This window comes from Sinocyclocheilus rhinocerous, unplaced genomic scaffold, assembly GCF_001515625.1.
Source record: "Sinocyclocheilus rhinocerous isolate Xijiao unplaced genomic scaffold, SAMN03320098_v1.1 scaffold3915, whole genome shotgun sequence".
Classification (NCBI taxonomy): Eukaryota; Metazoa; Chordata; class Actinopteri; order Cypriniformes; family Cyprinidae; genus Sinocyclocheilus; species Sinocyclocheilus rhinocerous.
In genome coordinates, this window is record NW_015641097.1 from 16,073 (window position 1) to 33,231 (window position 17,159).

The 17,159-nt window shown below is 36.8% G+C and overlaps 1 protein-coding gene across 2 annotated transcripts; it reads left to right on the plus strand.

The window, feature by feature from the left end:
* Positions 1-243: 243 nt before the first annotated feature.
* LOC107754611 (striatin-interacting protein 1 homolog) lies at positions 244-15,612 on the plus strand. Of its 2 annotated transcripts, none has more exons than XM_016571124.1 (21): positions 244-379; positions 2,503-2,572; positions 2,688-2,762; positions 2,902-3,036; positions 3,110-3,230; positions 3,313-3,381; positions 4,577-4,683; positions 4,782-4,909; positions 4,995-5,177; positions 5,256-5,476; positions 5,556-5,621; positions 5,697-5,760; positions 9,588-9,659; positions 9,742-9,816; positions 9,904-10,001; positions 11,756-11,882; positions 12,102-12,202; positions 12,335-12,401; positions 12,480-12,584; positions 14,639-14,843; positions 14,974-15,612. In XM_016571124.1, exons 1-21 carry the CDS (start codon positions 275-277, stop codon positions 15,222-15,224), a joined length of 2,445 nt encoding a protein of 814 aa, XP_016426610.1. In that variant the 5' UTR covers positions 244-274; the 3' UTR covers positions 15,225-15,612. The 2 variants fall into 2 exon arrangements, with proteins under 2 accessions (XP_016426610.1, XP_016426611.1); XM_016571125.1 differs by having other exon boundaries at positions 14,977-15,610.
* Positions 15,613-17,159: the final 1,547 nt, after the last annotated feature.

The following is a 17,159-nucleotide window of genomic DNA, read 5'->3' on the forward strand; positions in this document are numbered from 1 at the left end:
TTAGCCTGTTGATTTTCATTCATAGTATTCAGCTAACAAGGAAATATTTTGCAATAAGATAATATCTAAGATTATTTATTTATTTATTTATTTTTACCTTGAAGGAACATCCTGTACCCTCATATATTATGAAAAGTAATTGTGTGAATAAAAATAGCGATAATTATATTAAATCAAGGTCACGTCAGGAGCCGCTGACGCCACAGGCTGTAGCATCGCGAGATGTCTGTAAGTAACGCGAGAGTGTGGAGCGGGAGCCGGAAGTGGAGTGAAGATGGAGGGTGTCGGTTTATGTGCTAACAACAAACAGAAACAGAACCAAATGTTGCCGAATAAAATGCGCGGCGAGTTCACCAGAAACCAGAGGAAGGACTCTGAGGTAAGAGTCAGACGAAGCTGTTTAAGACCCTTTTGATTGTATATATGCAGTTTTGCAGTCTGTTTTGACATAAGTGTTAGCATAAACATCAGCAACGTTCAAAGATTAAAATTAATAAATTATTTATACAGCGCTGATTAAATAAATGTAGCTCAAAATATGAAAAGAGCCTCGTTATTAAAAGATTTTATTTAAATTGCTCATGAGAAGTGTTTAGTAACAACTCATTAAACAACAGTTACTTTTAAATATTCTTTAAAATCTCTCTTATTATCTTATCATTAGTGAACAAATACATTAATCAATAACACACAGAATGATTGATTCATGTAATTAACATCGCCCATTAATGATTCGTTGTGATTCATCTCTTCTCTGGCTTTTTCATTCTGATTGGTTATTTAATCCTAGATAACGACTGACTGACTGTACGATGAACATAAACATATTTGTCATAATATTAACATATTTAAACACTAGCGTCTGTCTGTAGTAAAAAGACTACTTATTGTGGATCTAACATACTTTAAAAGAATATATTCAAGTGCAGATTGAATGTCGTGCTTTCAGTCTTTTAATTGCATGATATTTGCAATTACATGAAATTGTATTAGAGATTAAATTGAAAATAAATGCACTTCTGTTATATGAACAGTGCCTTTTTGACCAACTTTAATACAGCTTCATATGTATTTACATAATTCGATTTTCTTTGAAATATGGTTAAAGTGTACTGCCAAATGTCCTGTCAAGCCTTTTTGGTAAACTAAAAATATACTTTAATGTCATTTCAATCTAAACCTGTATATCATGTATTTAAGTATTATTAATAATACATTTGTAAAGTATAACCATAGGTTATTAATGCAATAATTTAAAAGGTACTTAAAAGTAAAGAGTTTAATTTGACATTATTACAAAGTTTACTTTTTAAAACTACTTAAGTGTGTTAAAAAACATAGTTATAAAAGTGTACTCTCCTTAAGTACTTTTTATTTCCTTAATATGTCAATTGCTCATATGGGGCCAGATTTACTAAACTGGGCAAATTAGCGTTAAAGCGCAATTCCATAAAAGCGCCGATGAGGGGAAAATTCTGTGGGTGATTTACTGACAATGGGCACATTAAAGAACAGACAGCCAGATCATTTCCATAATGAGAAGAGCAATCTACCAAGAGCAGCGCAAATTAGGCTACCGCCTGCTTTAAAGGTGCCGTATGTAAGTTTTTGACTCTACTAAAGCATATAAATACCATAATGTTTGCAGATATTTAAGAAACATGCTAAGTTAACATACTTGTTTATCTGAAAACCAATGCTACAGTCAGTTATTCTCCTTTGAAAATGTGCGTTCTGTGTCGGAATGTCTGTCTCTGTTTTGGTCTGTGTAACCCGCGCACTGCCAGTTTACCCAATTGTATTTCGGCACCCCTGGTTGCCAGTTGGCGGAAAACACCGCGCATTTCATTTAAGTCATGGAAGCTGCCAAACGAAAGGGGTCATTTCCTGTTGGTGTCCTCAATCTGGCAACCTGCATGTGCGTCAAGTCTGAGGGTGTGAAAAAAACCCTCTCCAATATTTGGAATTTGGACTGCAATCCTATATCCAGCACCTTTAGGTCACTCTTTTTTTTGTTTTTTTCATTAAATGATGCAAATACTAGTAATTTGACGAGCACAAACGTTAGTAAATCGCTTTGCGTGATTCATTTTAATACTCTCCACCCATAAATTTCACGTTTGAAAGGTTAACTCCTACAAATGCATATTATTCAATAAGGTCAGGTGCAAAATTCAGCACTAATTCTTTGTTTCTTTAGTAAATCCTGACAGTACTATTTTAACGCCAAAAGACGGTTTGCGCTGATGCAAGCTGTTAGTAAATCTGGCCTACGGCTTTTAAAAATAGCCTTTTAACAATTGAATTACACTACAAGTGCACATTAAATACAATTAAGCACCACAAGGATGACCTTATTTCAAATGGCTATTTTGTCTCTCTTGAAAGGTTGAGCTGTAATCAGTTGTCAGCTGATGGTGGACAATTACAGTGACTCAGAAAGACTGTATTTAACATAAAAATGGATGATAAACAGACTAATATGTTGTGTTTGTGTCTCAGGGTTTTTCAGAATTTCCTGATCTGGAGTTTGAATATTCAGACGCCGATAAATGGACAGTTGAACTGTCAGGTGAGAGCGATTTGGTTCTGTTACTGCTGTTTTCTTATGTAATAGTATTGCAAATCATAAACAAATTGCAGACAACAATAACATGTTGTTTTCCTATATGAAACGCTGTTTGTAGAGTTGTACAGTTACACAGAGGGACCAGAGTTCCTGCTCAACAGAAAGTGCTTTGAGGAAGATTTCCACACTCATAGTAAGTGTTAAGCTTGTTATTTTTCACTTGACTGTTTCATAGTTACACACATTTGTAGGTTTCATCATTAAAATAGTTTTTTTTGTGCATCTAAGATGATCTATGTGTTGCAAAAGATCATGTTTACGTGTTTCTGCAGTGCCTGATCAGAAATGGACCGAACTGGATTCGGTTCAGCACAGAGCTCATGCCATGCGTCTGCTGGACGGACTGGACGTGATCGGCCGAGAGCGCCGCTTAAAAGTCGCCAGAGCCATCCTGTACATGGCTCAAGGTAAATCGCAATCTGTAATCTTTATTTATGCAAACATTTCAGTGTTAATAAGCTCTGATTCGTGTGTTTTCAGGAACGTTCAGCGAGTGCTCTTCAGAACTGGAGGTGCAGCACTGGATGAGATATAACGTCTTCCTGCTGCTGGATGTGGGAGCGTTCACTGCACTGGTGGAGCTGCTCAACATGGAGATCGAGTGAGATGAACTGCACGCACAAACATTCATATTTCACATCTGTAAGCTTAAATAACTCAACACTGTGTTAAATGTCTCTCAGTAACAGTGCTGCATGCAGCAGTGCGGTCAGGAAACCTGCCATTTCACTGGCTGACAGCACTGACCTCAGGTACAACACCACACTTTACATGTATGCTAACTAGTTGTTGACTAATAGGGCAGAGAGCATTCATTGTCCCACATGTGAATTGTGAAATGTCGTTTTTAATTTAGCTGATGAATACAAATAGAACAGCAATTGCTAATGCAACTTTATAAAATGAGGTATTATTGTATTTTGTTATATTTATATAACTTGTTACATTAAACTTCTATTTGTCCATTTGAAAAGTAAATTAATAATGCATAATTTTTTTGTTAAATTTAAGTCCTTTTTTTAGAAATAGTCAATTTATTTAGCGATTTTAAAACAAATTTATTTTATTGTTACATTTACCTAAATTTTTTTTTGTCAATTTGTAAGTGATTTCTTTATTATTTTGTTGCATTTAACTAAATTTTTAAACAAGAATTAAATAAAACATTTCAAATGTCTATTTATTACTTAATTAAATTTTTTTAATAAGTTGTGTTAATAATAAGTTATTTTTTTAATAAGTGTTGTTAAATTTAAGTCCTTTTTTTAGAAATAGTCAATTTATTTAGTGATTTTAAAACAAATTTATTTTATTGTTACATTTACCTAAATTTTTTTTTGTCAATTTGTAAGTGATTTCTTTATTATTTTGTTGCATTTAACTAAATTTTTAAACAAGAATTAAATAAAACATTTCAAATGTCTATTTATTACTTAATTAAATTTTTTTAATAAGTTGTGTTAATAATAAGTTATTTTTTTAATAAGTGTTTTACTTATACATTTAACTACATTATTTGTATATTTAAACAGCGATTAACTTATTATTTTGTTACATTTATCCACATTTTTAAACATGAGTTAAAACTTTTAAATACATCTGTTTATTTGTCAATCTGTAAATTGATATATTCATTTATTGTTACTTTTAGCTACATTATTTTTCAGTTTGAAAAAAGGCAAACTCTGATTGATTTATTTGTCAAACTGTGATTGATTTATTATTTTACTGTTACATTTCTGTTACATTATTTGTCAATTTGTAAAGTGATTTATTATTACAATTGTATTGTAATATGTATTGTTACATTTAACTGCCTTTTTAAACAAAAATTCAATGAAATGTATTAAATCTTGATTTATTTGTCAGTTTAAAAAATTGATGTATTCATTTATTTTGTTGCATTTAACTACATTTTAAACATAAATAAAACGTGCGTGTTTACAGGGTGCTGCTGAACATCATGTATCTGATGGTGGAGGCCATCCAGCGTGAAGAACCCACAGACAGTCCAGAGTGGAAAACCATCAGAGAAACCTTCAAGTCTGAACTCGGTCTGCATGTGTTCCAGCTGATCTAAAATGTGATGGTTTATCTGAAGATACATTTTCAGTATGGAAGAGTAGAATTGTTTCAAATTTTTTACTGGCAGGTTCTCCTCTCTATAACCATGAGCCTGTCTCCGTCATGCTGTTTGGAATGGTTACCAAGTTCTGCAGCGGCCACGCGCCCCATTTCCCCATGAAGAAAGTCTTGCTATTGCTGTGGAAGACCATCCTGGTGAGTTACAGTACAGCTTTGGACTAATTCACACCAAGTGACTGTTGTGTTAACGGTTTTGTCTGTGTTTCCTGACGCATCCCAGTTCACTCTGGGAGGGTTCGAGCAGCTGCAGTGCAGTAAAGTCAGTAAACGGGTGGCACTGGGTCTCCCGCCGCTGCCGGAGGACAGCATCCGCGTGGTGAGGAGCATGAGAGCTGCGTCCCCGCCAGCATCCGCCTCCGACCTCATCGAGCAACAACAGAGACGTGCCCGGAGAGAACACAAAGTAACAGAAATGTGACGCACATCATAAGTGGATTTTAGGCAAAAATAAAACAATCCTTAAATTCGTCTTTTTCTTCAGGCTCTTATAAAGCAGGACAATCTGGATGCGTTTAACGAGAAGGACCCGTATAAAGCTGATGACGCCCGCGAGGACGAAGAGGAAAACGATGATAATGACAACTCTCTAGAGGCGGAGCCTTTCCCGCTGGAGCGTGATGAGGTCATGCCACCTCCCATCCCGCATCCCCCCTCTGAGAGGGTCTGTTTTCCCAAGGGTCTGCCGTGGGCTCCGAAAGTCAGGTAGGAACTTGATTTCATCCATTTGATATGGTTGATTTGATGGCTTTCTCAAATACAAGTTCTGTTTTTGTCTTAAAAGGGAAAAGGATATTGAAAACTTCCTGGAGTCCAGCAGGAGTAAATTCATCGGTTACACGCTGGGAAAGTGAGTGTGTTTTATGAAGCTTGATTGTTTATTTCCTGTGAGCCGCAGTGATGCATGTTTGCATTTGTGTTGCAGTGACACGGATACAGTGGTTGGTTTGCCCAGACCCATACATGAAAGCATCAAAACTCTCAAACAGGTAATTAGCACCGCATAAGCCATGGCTCATTAACATAACCCCACCCTGCTCATGCATATTATGCATATTTACAATATGATCCATATATGGGCCATTTTACAGAATTGGTTCAAAGTCAAGAGTTGGAAACGTCTTGAAATTTTATTTACTTTTTTTTTTTTTCACTAATTTTGCATGTATGCAAATTGTTTAATAATACACATTTCTACTAATTGTGCAGTTAATTATCATATTGTATTTTCAGAAAGCTTTGGAATATTTGTCCTCTCCCCAAATTTGTCACTACCAAAACATGGTAATATATAATTTAATAAGAAGGGTTATATTGACCTATTAAGATTTTGCTTACATCTTCCTTGTAAAGGCTTGTTCACACCGGGACGAATATCGCGTGCGATTATCGCCGACGTTTAACGCCTCGTAACTAAACAAAGGGCACCAATGTGAGTGTGCACACCGACGCGCAAAACGCGAGGCGTAAAAGTGTAATTTTTTTTTTAAAACACCTCTGGCTCGTTTTTTTTGGTTTGCCGCACCGCGTTAAAAACTGGCCGACCAATGAGATTGGCGCTTTTGTTCACGTGCCTGGAGCTGCTGAAGTTACAGTAAAACACGACTTGGTGGCGCTCAAGCACAAAACGGTCTTGCCGAGCACACTTGATACCTAACGACGAAGAGGAAGTAAGTAGACCAAGAAGATGCATCGAGGCAAGATGAATGTAGAGCTGCTGGTCTCATTGGTGTCTGAACACATAGGGCTTTATGACAAACATGACAGCGACTACAAAAATCTCGATAAGAGGGAGTTGTTATGGAGAGGAATTGCAGATCAAATAGGATTCGATGGGAATTTCTGTTTTTCATTAAGCGCCATCTAATGTCAGGGAGTGAATTTGCACGTTCACTCGGCTCATCGCCAGAGAAAATCGCTTGGGTATGAACACAAAAGATGCATCGAAAAACATTGGCGATAAGCGCACGCGATAATCGTCCCGGTGTGTACGAGGCTTAAATCAATTATTTTTTTTCTATTTTATTACGTTTTCAGAGGTAAATCAATAACGATTACAATTTTTACAATATTTCAAGTGTGCTTTATGTGATTTGTTGTATTTTGAATCCAATTTTTCTTTGTAAAAGGCAAAAAGTTGATCATACTGATTTCAAACTTAAAGATTCATTATAGTTTAAATATACATTGAACCGAACACTACACAAAAGATGCATCGAAAAACGTTGGCGTTAAGCGCACGCGATAATCGTCCCGGTGTGTACGAGGCTTAAATCAATTATTTTTTTTCTATTTTATTAAGTTTTCAGAGGTAAATCAATAACGATTAAAATTTTTACAATATTTCAAGTGTGCTTTATGTGATTTGTTGTATTTTGAATCCAATTTTTCTTTGTAAAAAGCAAAAAGTTGATCATACTGATTTCAAACTTAAAGATTCATTATAGTTTAAATATACATTGAACCGAACACTTAGTTCATAACATCTTAGTTGATAATTCAGTATACTATATTTTTGACAAAACATCCCATGTTTCGGTCATGACAGCACTTTTCGGTAGTGACAGGAATGTTTTGGTAGCGACCACATCATATTACAGAATTTTCATTCATATACTAAAACACTACTAAAATACTGAAAATTTGAATAACTGTCCTAAAATTTTGTTTATTTACCCTAAATAAAGGATTATGTGTTACCTTTTATCACTACCGAAACAATAATGTCATGTTTTGGTCGTGACTGTTTCGGTAGTGACAATTTTATGGGATAACACCCAAAAAACTTCACCAAAAGTTTCAGTCATGACCGTTTCGGTAGTGACAATTTTAGACACTTTTGAAGCTAGCTCAAAGATGCTAATCAGCACATGGTTAGCTAGCACAGTTCTAAATAGTTGTACACATATAAAAACTTAATTTTATGGAATAACTCCCAAAAAAGTGTTTAATTATAGAAAAATGGTGTTCGGTAGTGACATTGTTTAAAGTTACACAGATGTTTCATACTTTTGAATACATTTACCTCAAAACAATGGGGTCTATCTGCTCAACATGTAGATACGAGAGGGAGAGACACACATAAATATTTCCTGATCATAAATGTAGGGGTGTCGTTAAAATCAGTCTCAGCCAATGGATTAAAACATACACTGTTTCGGTAGTGACTTGAAAATGCGTTTTACACATTTTATAATTTACAAAGAAAATATCAAATAAATATTTTTATTAAAAGAATCAAAATGATATCTTTAAAACAACATTGGAAAAAAATACAAAAAATTATTTCAATATCATTTTCATAAGTTGAAATTTAGGGGTTAGGGTTCGAGACAGCCACCTCCCAATTAAAAGTACCCACTAAATGATGATTTTATATATATATAATATAATATATGAAGCTTACTAACATTTTAAATATATTTGTGGGTTTCAATAGATAATAGAAGGAACTTAGTAAACATCTAAGATTTGAATACTTAACTGCTTTTTTAATGTGTTTTTTGGTTGTGGGACAGCAGTTTTGACCAATTCTGTAGATGGCCCATACATATGTCTTTTAAACTTGTCTCATATTGCTGTTGTCACTGTATATTAAAAACCGTAACATTTGACACCCTGTTGAAATGGTTTAATGATCTTAAGTTCTAGTGTTGTCAAAAGTACCGACTTTGGTACCAGTCGGTACCGAAATTGAAAAAACATCCATTTCCCGCTAACATTTGAGTGCTGTTGAGCCACTCACACAGAAGCACAACGGGAGCATTTGAAATCCACATCTGTCAGCAGTAGTGATGGGCAAATGAAGCCTTATGAAGCACTGAGGCTTTCCTCTGACTGTTTCAGATAAGGATTCAAAGCTTCGCTAGTGTCAAGACCAGCGCCATCTGGTGGTTAATAAAAATATAGCTGCAAAAAGCCTGTGAAAGACACTCCATAGGACGAAGCAGCGACCACAAATTCCATAGATCGACTCGTTATGTGCACAAATAAAAGCCTAACAGTGTGTGTGTTTGTTTGTTTGTTGAATTTCTCTCTCTGATAAAATAATTTACCCATTAAACTGTGGCATTAAATGCCAATATGAATATCAATATGATGTAATAGAAGAATAATGTACACATTTGTGAATTGCATATGCCAAATATTTAACTTTTTTCTTAAATAATTTTTATTCTTCATATTACTTGTATGACTGGGGATTTAAAAATGTTATTGAATAAGTCTGAATGAAAACATACTCGTAAAGTAAGATCTGGGGGTTCGAACATTCCGACACGTGCACGTGATTGGACAAAAAGTGAGGCTTCGTTTTTCGTTGATCACGTGATTCTCTGAAAACGATATGCGCTCCGGCACAGAGCTTCGTGAGAAATTGCGCTGCTTACTCTATACGCGCTTTGAAGCTTCAGTGTCACATGTAACATCACTAGTCAGCAGATCCCTAATACATTTGCACATAGACCGATCTGCTGACAGACGTGGCTTTCAAACGCTCCGGTTGTGCTTCTGTGTGAACGCTCGGTAAGGAGCGTGAAGTGCCGATCATTGTAGCCAATCACAGTCATATCTGTTCAGCGTGTGAACACTATGGCCAATCAGCGATGTTTAAGAATCGGCTCAACAGCACTCAAGTGTTAGCGGGAAATTACGTTTTTAAAATTTCAGTACCGACTGGTACCGAAGTTGGTACTTTTGACAACACTAATCTTAACCATAGTAAAATCAATATAGCTTTGGTGTTTTGTGGTTTATTGCTCTAATAAAATGCATTAGTGTTTGTTGTGTTAACATTTAGTTTGTGTGTTCATTTCAGCACAAGTATGTGTCCATCGCTGAGGTCCAGATCACTAAAGAAGAGGAGTACCTGAAGACCCCGCTGTCCGGCGTGAGTCACTGTACACTGATAGAGCTGCAATATAATGTCTAATGATGAGCTTAACACACACACTCTCTGTTTGTGTGTTTAGGGTGAGGAAGAGCTGGAGTTGTGTGCCACAGAGCTCTTATACCAGGGTATTTTACCCAATTTACCACAGTATATGGTAAGAAACTGTCACTTGCACACTAGTCCCACTGCATTTGAGCCGTTCTCATACTGACAGGCTTTGTGTGTGTGTGTGTGTGTTCAGATTGCTCTGCTGAAGATCCTCTTGGCTGCTGCTCCCACATCCAAAGCCAAGACCGACTCCATCAACATCCTGGCAGACGTGCTGCCCGAGGAAATGCCGTAAGACACTGTTAAACAGCAGAGTTGCAGATGTTTTTGTGCTTTCTGTCAGCCGGACTGATTGATTCTTGAATGAAACTTGCAAGCTAATGATCTGAATGAGTCAACTGACTCGCTGAATCAAAGTGATTCTCTTAACAACTTGAGTCTGTGTTTGAAGCTGAATTGGTAAATCATGTCCAAACACAAACTCCCCTCACCAGTCAACAGGGTTACCATGGCAACAGTGAGCTCCTGTCATCAGATGCTGTAAAAATATCTCCTGGGTTATAAATATTCATTACATTCTCTCTAGAATACATGGTTGTGATTGGTCAAATTTGTCAAAGTTGTATAACTAAAATCAGGGCTATTTTAGTATCACTGAGATATTCTTATAATTTTTAGTAATTTTGTTGTGGTTTTGTCATTTTATTAGTTTGTCTATATAGTTTTTATTTTTTATTTCTGTTAGTTTTTATTACGTTTAGTTAACTAGTTATTAGTTAACTATCTGTGTAATTTTCTTCTAACTTTTTTTTTTTTTATATATGTATCTTTACTAAAGGTGTAGTCACATTTAGCATTGCTCAACGAAATTTCATGGGCAAAAATCTGTCATTTTAATAGATCCGTGCAAGAGTTTTATGTCAGAGTGGAAACTAGAATGTCGCTAAACTGTTTAAATGGAATATTATCACTTTTCATACAGTACCAGTCAAAAGTTTTTGAACAGTAATATTTTTAATGTTTTTTTAAAGAAGTCTCTTCTGCTCACCAAGCCTGCATTTATTAGATCCAAAGTACAGCAAAAACAGTAATATTTTGAAACATTTTTACTATTTAAAATAACTTTTCTATTTGAATATATTTTAAAATGTATTTTATTCCTGTGATTTCAAAGCTGAATGTTTAGCATCATTACTCCAGTCACTCGATCCTTCAGAAATCATTCTAATATTCTGATTTGCTGCTCAAAAATCATTTATTATTATGTTGAAAACAGCTGAGTAGAATTTTTTCAGTTTCTTTGATGAATAGAAAGTTCAGAAGAACAGCATTTATCTGAAATAGAGATCTTTTGTAACATTATAACTGTCTTTATCATCACTTGTGATCAATTTAAACCATCCTTGCTAAATAAAAGTATTCATTTCTATAATTTCTTTTATTAGAATGATTTCTGAAGGATCATGTGACACTGAAGACTGGAGTAATGATGCTGAAAATTCAGATTTGAAATCACAGGAATAAATTACATTACTTTAAGTAGTAGTTATTTTAGTTATTTAGTTAGTTATTTTAAATAGTAAAAATGTTTCAAAATTGTATGGTTTTTGCTGTATTTTGGATCAAATAAATGCAGGTTTGGTGAGCAGAAGAGACTTCTTTAAAAACATTAAAAATCTTACTGTTCAAACAATTTTGACTGGTAGTGAATCTTGTACTATAAACGTATCTTTTACTAAAGGTGTGGTCACACCAGCTGTTGCTTTGCAAAATTTCACAGTTGAAATCCAGTCATTACAATAGGAATCCATGCAATCAGAAAAGTTCCCCAAACAAATTGTCCTCATTTTTAAGTTGGTCAGGTGAATTTGCCTCTATAAACAAGAGAAAACTTCTTGGTTTGAAAGTGACTTCTGTGTGAGCAATTCTTCATACATCTTTAAGCTATTGACAGTAGACAATGGGCTTTTTCTTTATTTAAATTTGCTTCAATTTTGCACATTAAGCATGCATAGTTTGACGGTCTGTCTGTTATCTCTCTCTAGCACTACGGTTCTTCAGAGTATGAAGTTGGGTGTAGATGTGAATCGCCATAAAGAAATCATTGTCAAAGCCATTTCAGCCATACTGCTGCTGCTGCTGAAACACTTCAAACTCAACCACATCTATCAGGTATATAAACGCACATCTTCGAAGCTGTTTGTGAGGAACTTGTCCAGATATTTGCTGTACCCTAACCATACCCTACATCTAACTCTCACACAAACCAGTTATATTATCGTAATATTATACAAAATTTGATTTGAGGCATTTAAAAGTCCTTTAAAAGGCATTTAAAAGTCCTTTAAAAGGCATTTAAAAGTCCAGTAAAATGCAAGTTTTCTGCTGCAGTTTGAGTACATGGCGCAGCATCTGGTGTTTGCCAACTGCATCCCGCTGATCCTGAAGTTCTTCAACCAGAACATCATGTCCTACATCACCGCTAAAAACAGGTGAACCTTAAAGTCAAACTCTAGTCATTTCAGAATCACGAAACGCTTTAATGGGTCAAAATGACCCGGAACATGAAGATTGCACTTCTTCTTGCATTATGGGTAATGACATCTGTCATATCTCTTCGGCAGCATCTCAGCTCTGGATTTCCCGCACTGCGTCGTCCATGAGCTTCCAGAGCTCACCGCTGAGAGTCTGGTGAGAAAAATGCACACCCGAATGTGTCTAATCCTCATCTGAGTGAGTCTTTGAGCTGTTTGATGCTTTTGATTACAGGAAGCTGGTGATAATAATCAGTTCTGCTGGAGGAACTTGTTCTCCTGTATTAATCTGTTGCGCATCCTTAATAAACTCACCAAATGGAAGCACTCCAGGACCATGGTGAGACACCACACACACAAATCCAAGTGTTTTTTATTTTAGAGCTTTCTGTTCTCATCTACAGTGCCTTGCGAAAGTATTCATACCCCTTCATTTTCTCGCATTTTGTTATGTTGCTGCCTTATGTTAAACTGCTTTAAATTACTTTTTTTTTCCCCCACATCAATCTACACTCCATACACCATAATGGCAAAGCAAAAACAGAATTGTCACAACTTCGTAAATTTATTTTAAATTTAAAAAAAAAACACTGAAATAAGTATTCATATCGTTAACTCAGTACTTAGCTGAAGCACCTTTATAGCCTCAAGTCTTTTTGGTATGATGTGACAAGCTTTGCTCATCAGCATTTGACAATTATCTGCCATTCTTCGCCTCACTTCTCCACCTCTGAAGTTCTGTCAGGTTGGATGGGGGCAGACGCACATTTTCAGGTTTCTCCAGAAATATTTGATTGAGTTTAAGCCAAGCAGCAACCTTCCGGTCTCGCTCATGAAACCTACACGGAAGTGACTAAAACTGCAATTCATCAACTGTCCGCTAGAGGCTGGCTCCAAAAGGAGTCCGTCCTATAGACTCGCCATGTTAAAATGCCCAACTTTACAGCAGAAAAAAACGTTTACAGCCTGGTACAAAAAGTGGTTTTGGTCTATATAGCTAATTTTGCCCTTCATGACAACTGTGAGGGGGGTGAATTTTTTTTATAACTCATCCGTTTAAATTATATTAAGCCTTACACTTGAGTGACAGGTGGATTGCCGCTGCTGTCACCACTGTCGAGTTAGGTGGGCATGGCTACAGCAACCAGCTCCCGCCTCTTTGCCCATTTTCGATTATCCGAGAGTGACGCGCGGTGACACACTGCCAAGATGGCGACGGCCGGCTCCGCCCACTTTGAGCTTCAAAAACGTTCTTTGGAAACCTACGGGTGACATCACGGACACTACGTCCATGTTTTTATACAGTCTATGGTTTAAGCCCAGACTTTGGCTTGGCCACTCAAGGACACTCAAGGAGCTGTGTGCTTAGGGTCATTGTCCTGTTGGAAGGTGAACCTTCTGCCCAGTCTGAGGTTCTGAATGCTCTGCACTAGGTTTTCATTAAGGACATCTTGATAATTTTGGTACATTGAGCTTATCTTCTACTCTGACGAGTCCCTCAGTCCCTACCAATGAAAAACAGCTCCACAGCATGAGGCTGCTACCAGCACACTCTACTTTTGGGATGGTACTCTGCAGGTGATGAGCATTGCCTGCTTTCCTCCAAACATGATGCTTGGAATTGAGTTTAATCAGACCAGAGAATCATGTTTCTTCACTGAGGAGAGGATTGAGTCTTGTCACAACGCCATAAAGCTCAGATCGGTGGAGTGTTGCAGTGATGTTTCTCCTATCTGCATATATGATCATGGAGCTCAACTAGAGTGACCATCAGGTTCTTGGTCACCAGTCTAACCATAGCTCTTCATCAATTGCTCAGTTTGGCCAGGAGGCCAGCTCTAGGAAGAGTCCTGGTTGTTTCAAACTTCTTCCATTAAGGGTAACGGAGACTAAAAGCTTCTGTGACCCTTCAGTGAAGCAGAATTTTTTTCTGAACTCTTCCCCAGATGTGTGGCTTGACGCAGTCTTGTTTCTGAGATCTACAGACAGTTTTTTTTATCTCAGGGCTTGATTTTTGTTCTGATATGCCTTTTTATCTGTTAGACCTTTTATTGAGGTGTGTGCATTTCCAAATCATACCCATTCAATTGAATTTGCCACAGGTTAACGTCACTCGAAGTGTAGTAATATCTACAAGCAATATGAATTCTCCTGAGCTAAATTTCAACTGTCTCAGATAATGGTAATAAATTTGCAAAGATGATAAAACCCTGTTTTTTGCTTTGCCATTATGGTGTATGGAGTGTAGATTGATGTGGGAAAAAAGTAATTTAAAGCAGTTTAACATAAGGCAGCAACATAACAAAACATTAAAAAAAATGGAAGGGGTATGAATACTTTCGCAAGGCACTGTATTGTACCCGGAGAGAGCATTCAAATTTTGCCATTTTCTAGATGTTGGTGGTGTTCAAATCTGCTCCAATCCTGAAGAGGGCGCTGAAGGTCAAGCAGGCCATGATGCAGCTTTATGTGCTCAAACTGCTCAAAGTCCAGACAAAGTATCTGGGACGACAGTGGAGGAAGAGCAACATGAAATCCATGTCAGCGATATACCAGAAAGTGCGCCATCGCCTCAACGACGACTGGGCTTATGGAAACGGTGAGTAGGTGAAGAATCTGGACTTGAATGTTCTGGGGTCTTCAGTAAATGATTCAATGCATCATTTATTACACCCAAAACTTTTTGTTGCACCTGAGTGTCAAAATTAAACAAGTCCTGTCTTTGACAGCAGACCTGGACGCTCGCCCGTGGGATTTCCAGGCGGAAGAATGCGCCCTACGTGCCAACATCGAACGGTTTAACAGCCGACGCTACGATAAGAACCAGAGCAACCCTGAATTCCTCCCAGTGGACAACTGCCTACAAAGCGTGCTGGGACAGCGGATCGACCTTCCGGAAGACTTCCAAATGAACTACGACCTCTGGCTGGAGCGGGAGGTCTTTTCCAAACCCATTTCCTGGGAAGAACTCCTGCAGTGAACACGTGTCAAGTGTTTCGGGCACCTCTTCACTACAGCGGTTGTGAAAATAACCTTTACCAGAGTAAAACTGTCAACAACACTACGCTTACTAGAGTCCAGCAACGGGACCATTTCCTGCGTGTCTGTTTGTGTAATATAATGGCACATCTGTAGTAAACCCGCAATTTTTTTTTTTTAACTTTGTTAGTCAGAGGTGCTAAGAGGTCATTTTTATGTTTATTTTATTATTTCTGCTGCTTTTGAATATTAATTATATGCAACTGAATATTAAACCTGATGTTATTGTGAAAGACTGTAATTATCCTGGAGTGTTTTGATGCGTTTTTCATTGTATGGCTTTATATGTAAGTACTAAATGCAATACAATCATCTTCTTTATTGACCATGATTGTTCTGGTCATTTGTTTTTAATGTCAAAATTAGTTTCAGGTCAGAAATAGCGTTGTAAGTACTTTCCAGGTTTATGATTATTTGATCAGACCAAAACTAAAAGTAAACTCATTTTGTTGCATAGGTAAATAAATAGAAATACAGCAATATTATATAAAATTGTGAATGAACGAAACTTGCATATTTTGCTGATTATTGCTGCTGAAAATGGTCAATTATTGTCATGTTTTGGGCTGTACTAATCAGTCGGACCAGGAAAAACATTTGGAGTACTATAGACTGCCAAAAGTTAAATAACAAAAAGCAAGGAAAAGAGTGCAAAAAACTGTCTGCGGAACAAAAGGCGTTGTGGTTGGCCAAACTAAACCAGGATTTCCAGGGCATAAATCTTGACAACATTTGTTTTGTTTTTGTTCTTATCATTTCAGGTCTGGTAGGTGAAATATTAGGCTAATATCCTCGTAGACATGATGGCTGTTTCTCAATTCCAAGAACGCAAAGAACGGACTTGTGTTCTCGTGGAGACCGGTCTTGCCAAGCTTCCTTGGAAGAACGAACTCGGAAGGACGCGAGGACACAGAACGCACCCTTATGAGAATTGAGATGTGCTGCGTTCTTGCTTAACTGTATAACTTAATTATAACTCAACGCATAGTCACAGCATAAGCAGGCCAATGAACCATAAATATAACATAACATTACAAACAAATGTCATAACTTATTAAAACATTTCATACTATTATAGATATTATTTACAATTATATATAATTGTATATCGTTTTATTTTACAGCGTTATATTTTTAACTATGACTATGTTAAGATTCATTTTAATATGCCAATAAAAATACTGCAGACTTTCTCCTTTCTCCTAACTTTATTAAAATTAAGCAAAACAAAACGATAAATGTTTACTTTCAAGAGCCGTCAAGTATTTGCGAGAGCGAGTTTAAAATCGAGTTTTAATGGAATACTGTTGTGTTTATTATAAATAATTTATCCGTGTACTTCATTATTTTTTTTTTTAATTCATGTGTCCTTGTAATCTTTAATCAAAAACGTTAACCTCCCCTCCCCCTCAAAACGACTCATCTTCTCTTCCGGTCACGAGCTATGGCGCAAGGGCGGAGCTAGTGACGTGAGGGGTAAACGCTGGGATAAACAACGGGGAAAAAACTGAAGCTAATGCTTCACTTTATAGAAATCAATGCATTGACCAGTGCTGACGCAAGCCATGGGGGAGTACGCTACCCTTAAAAAATTTCAAGGATATTACCACAACATTACTCTTAGGACATGCAAACTATTTTTTTTTTATGAATATGACTTAACCTGATGGAGAACGCGCTCAGTCATTCAGACAGTCTCTCTCTCGCGCCCACAACTAACCGCCAACTGGCATTCAGATCTGCCTCTAGCAACGCCCCAACTTCCAACGATCCAATCAATTTCCGAAGGACGAAATCTAGTCCCGCCCTCTCATTTCAGATGCCGTTTAACTCGGATAGACGTCACAGTAGAGAAAAAAAGACAATCGCTACTTCC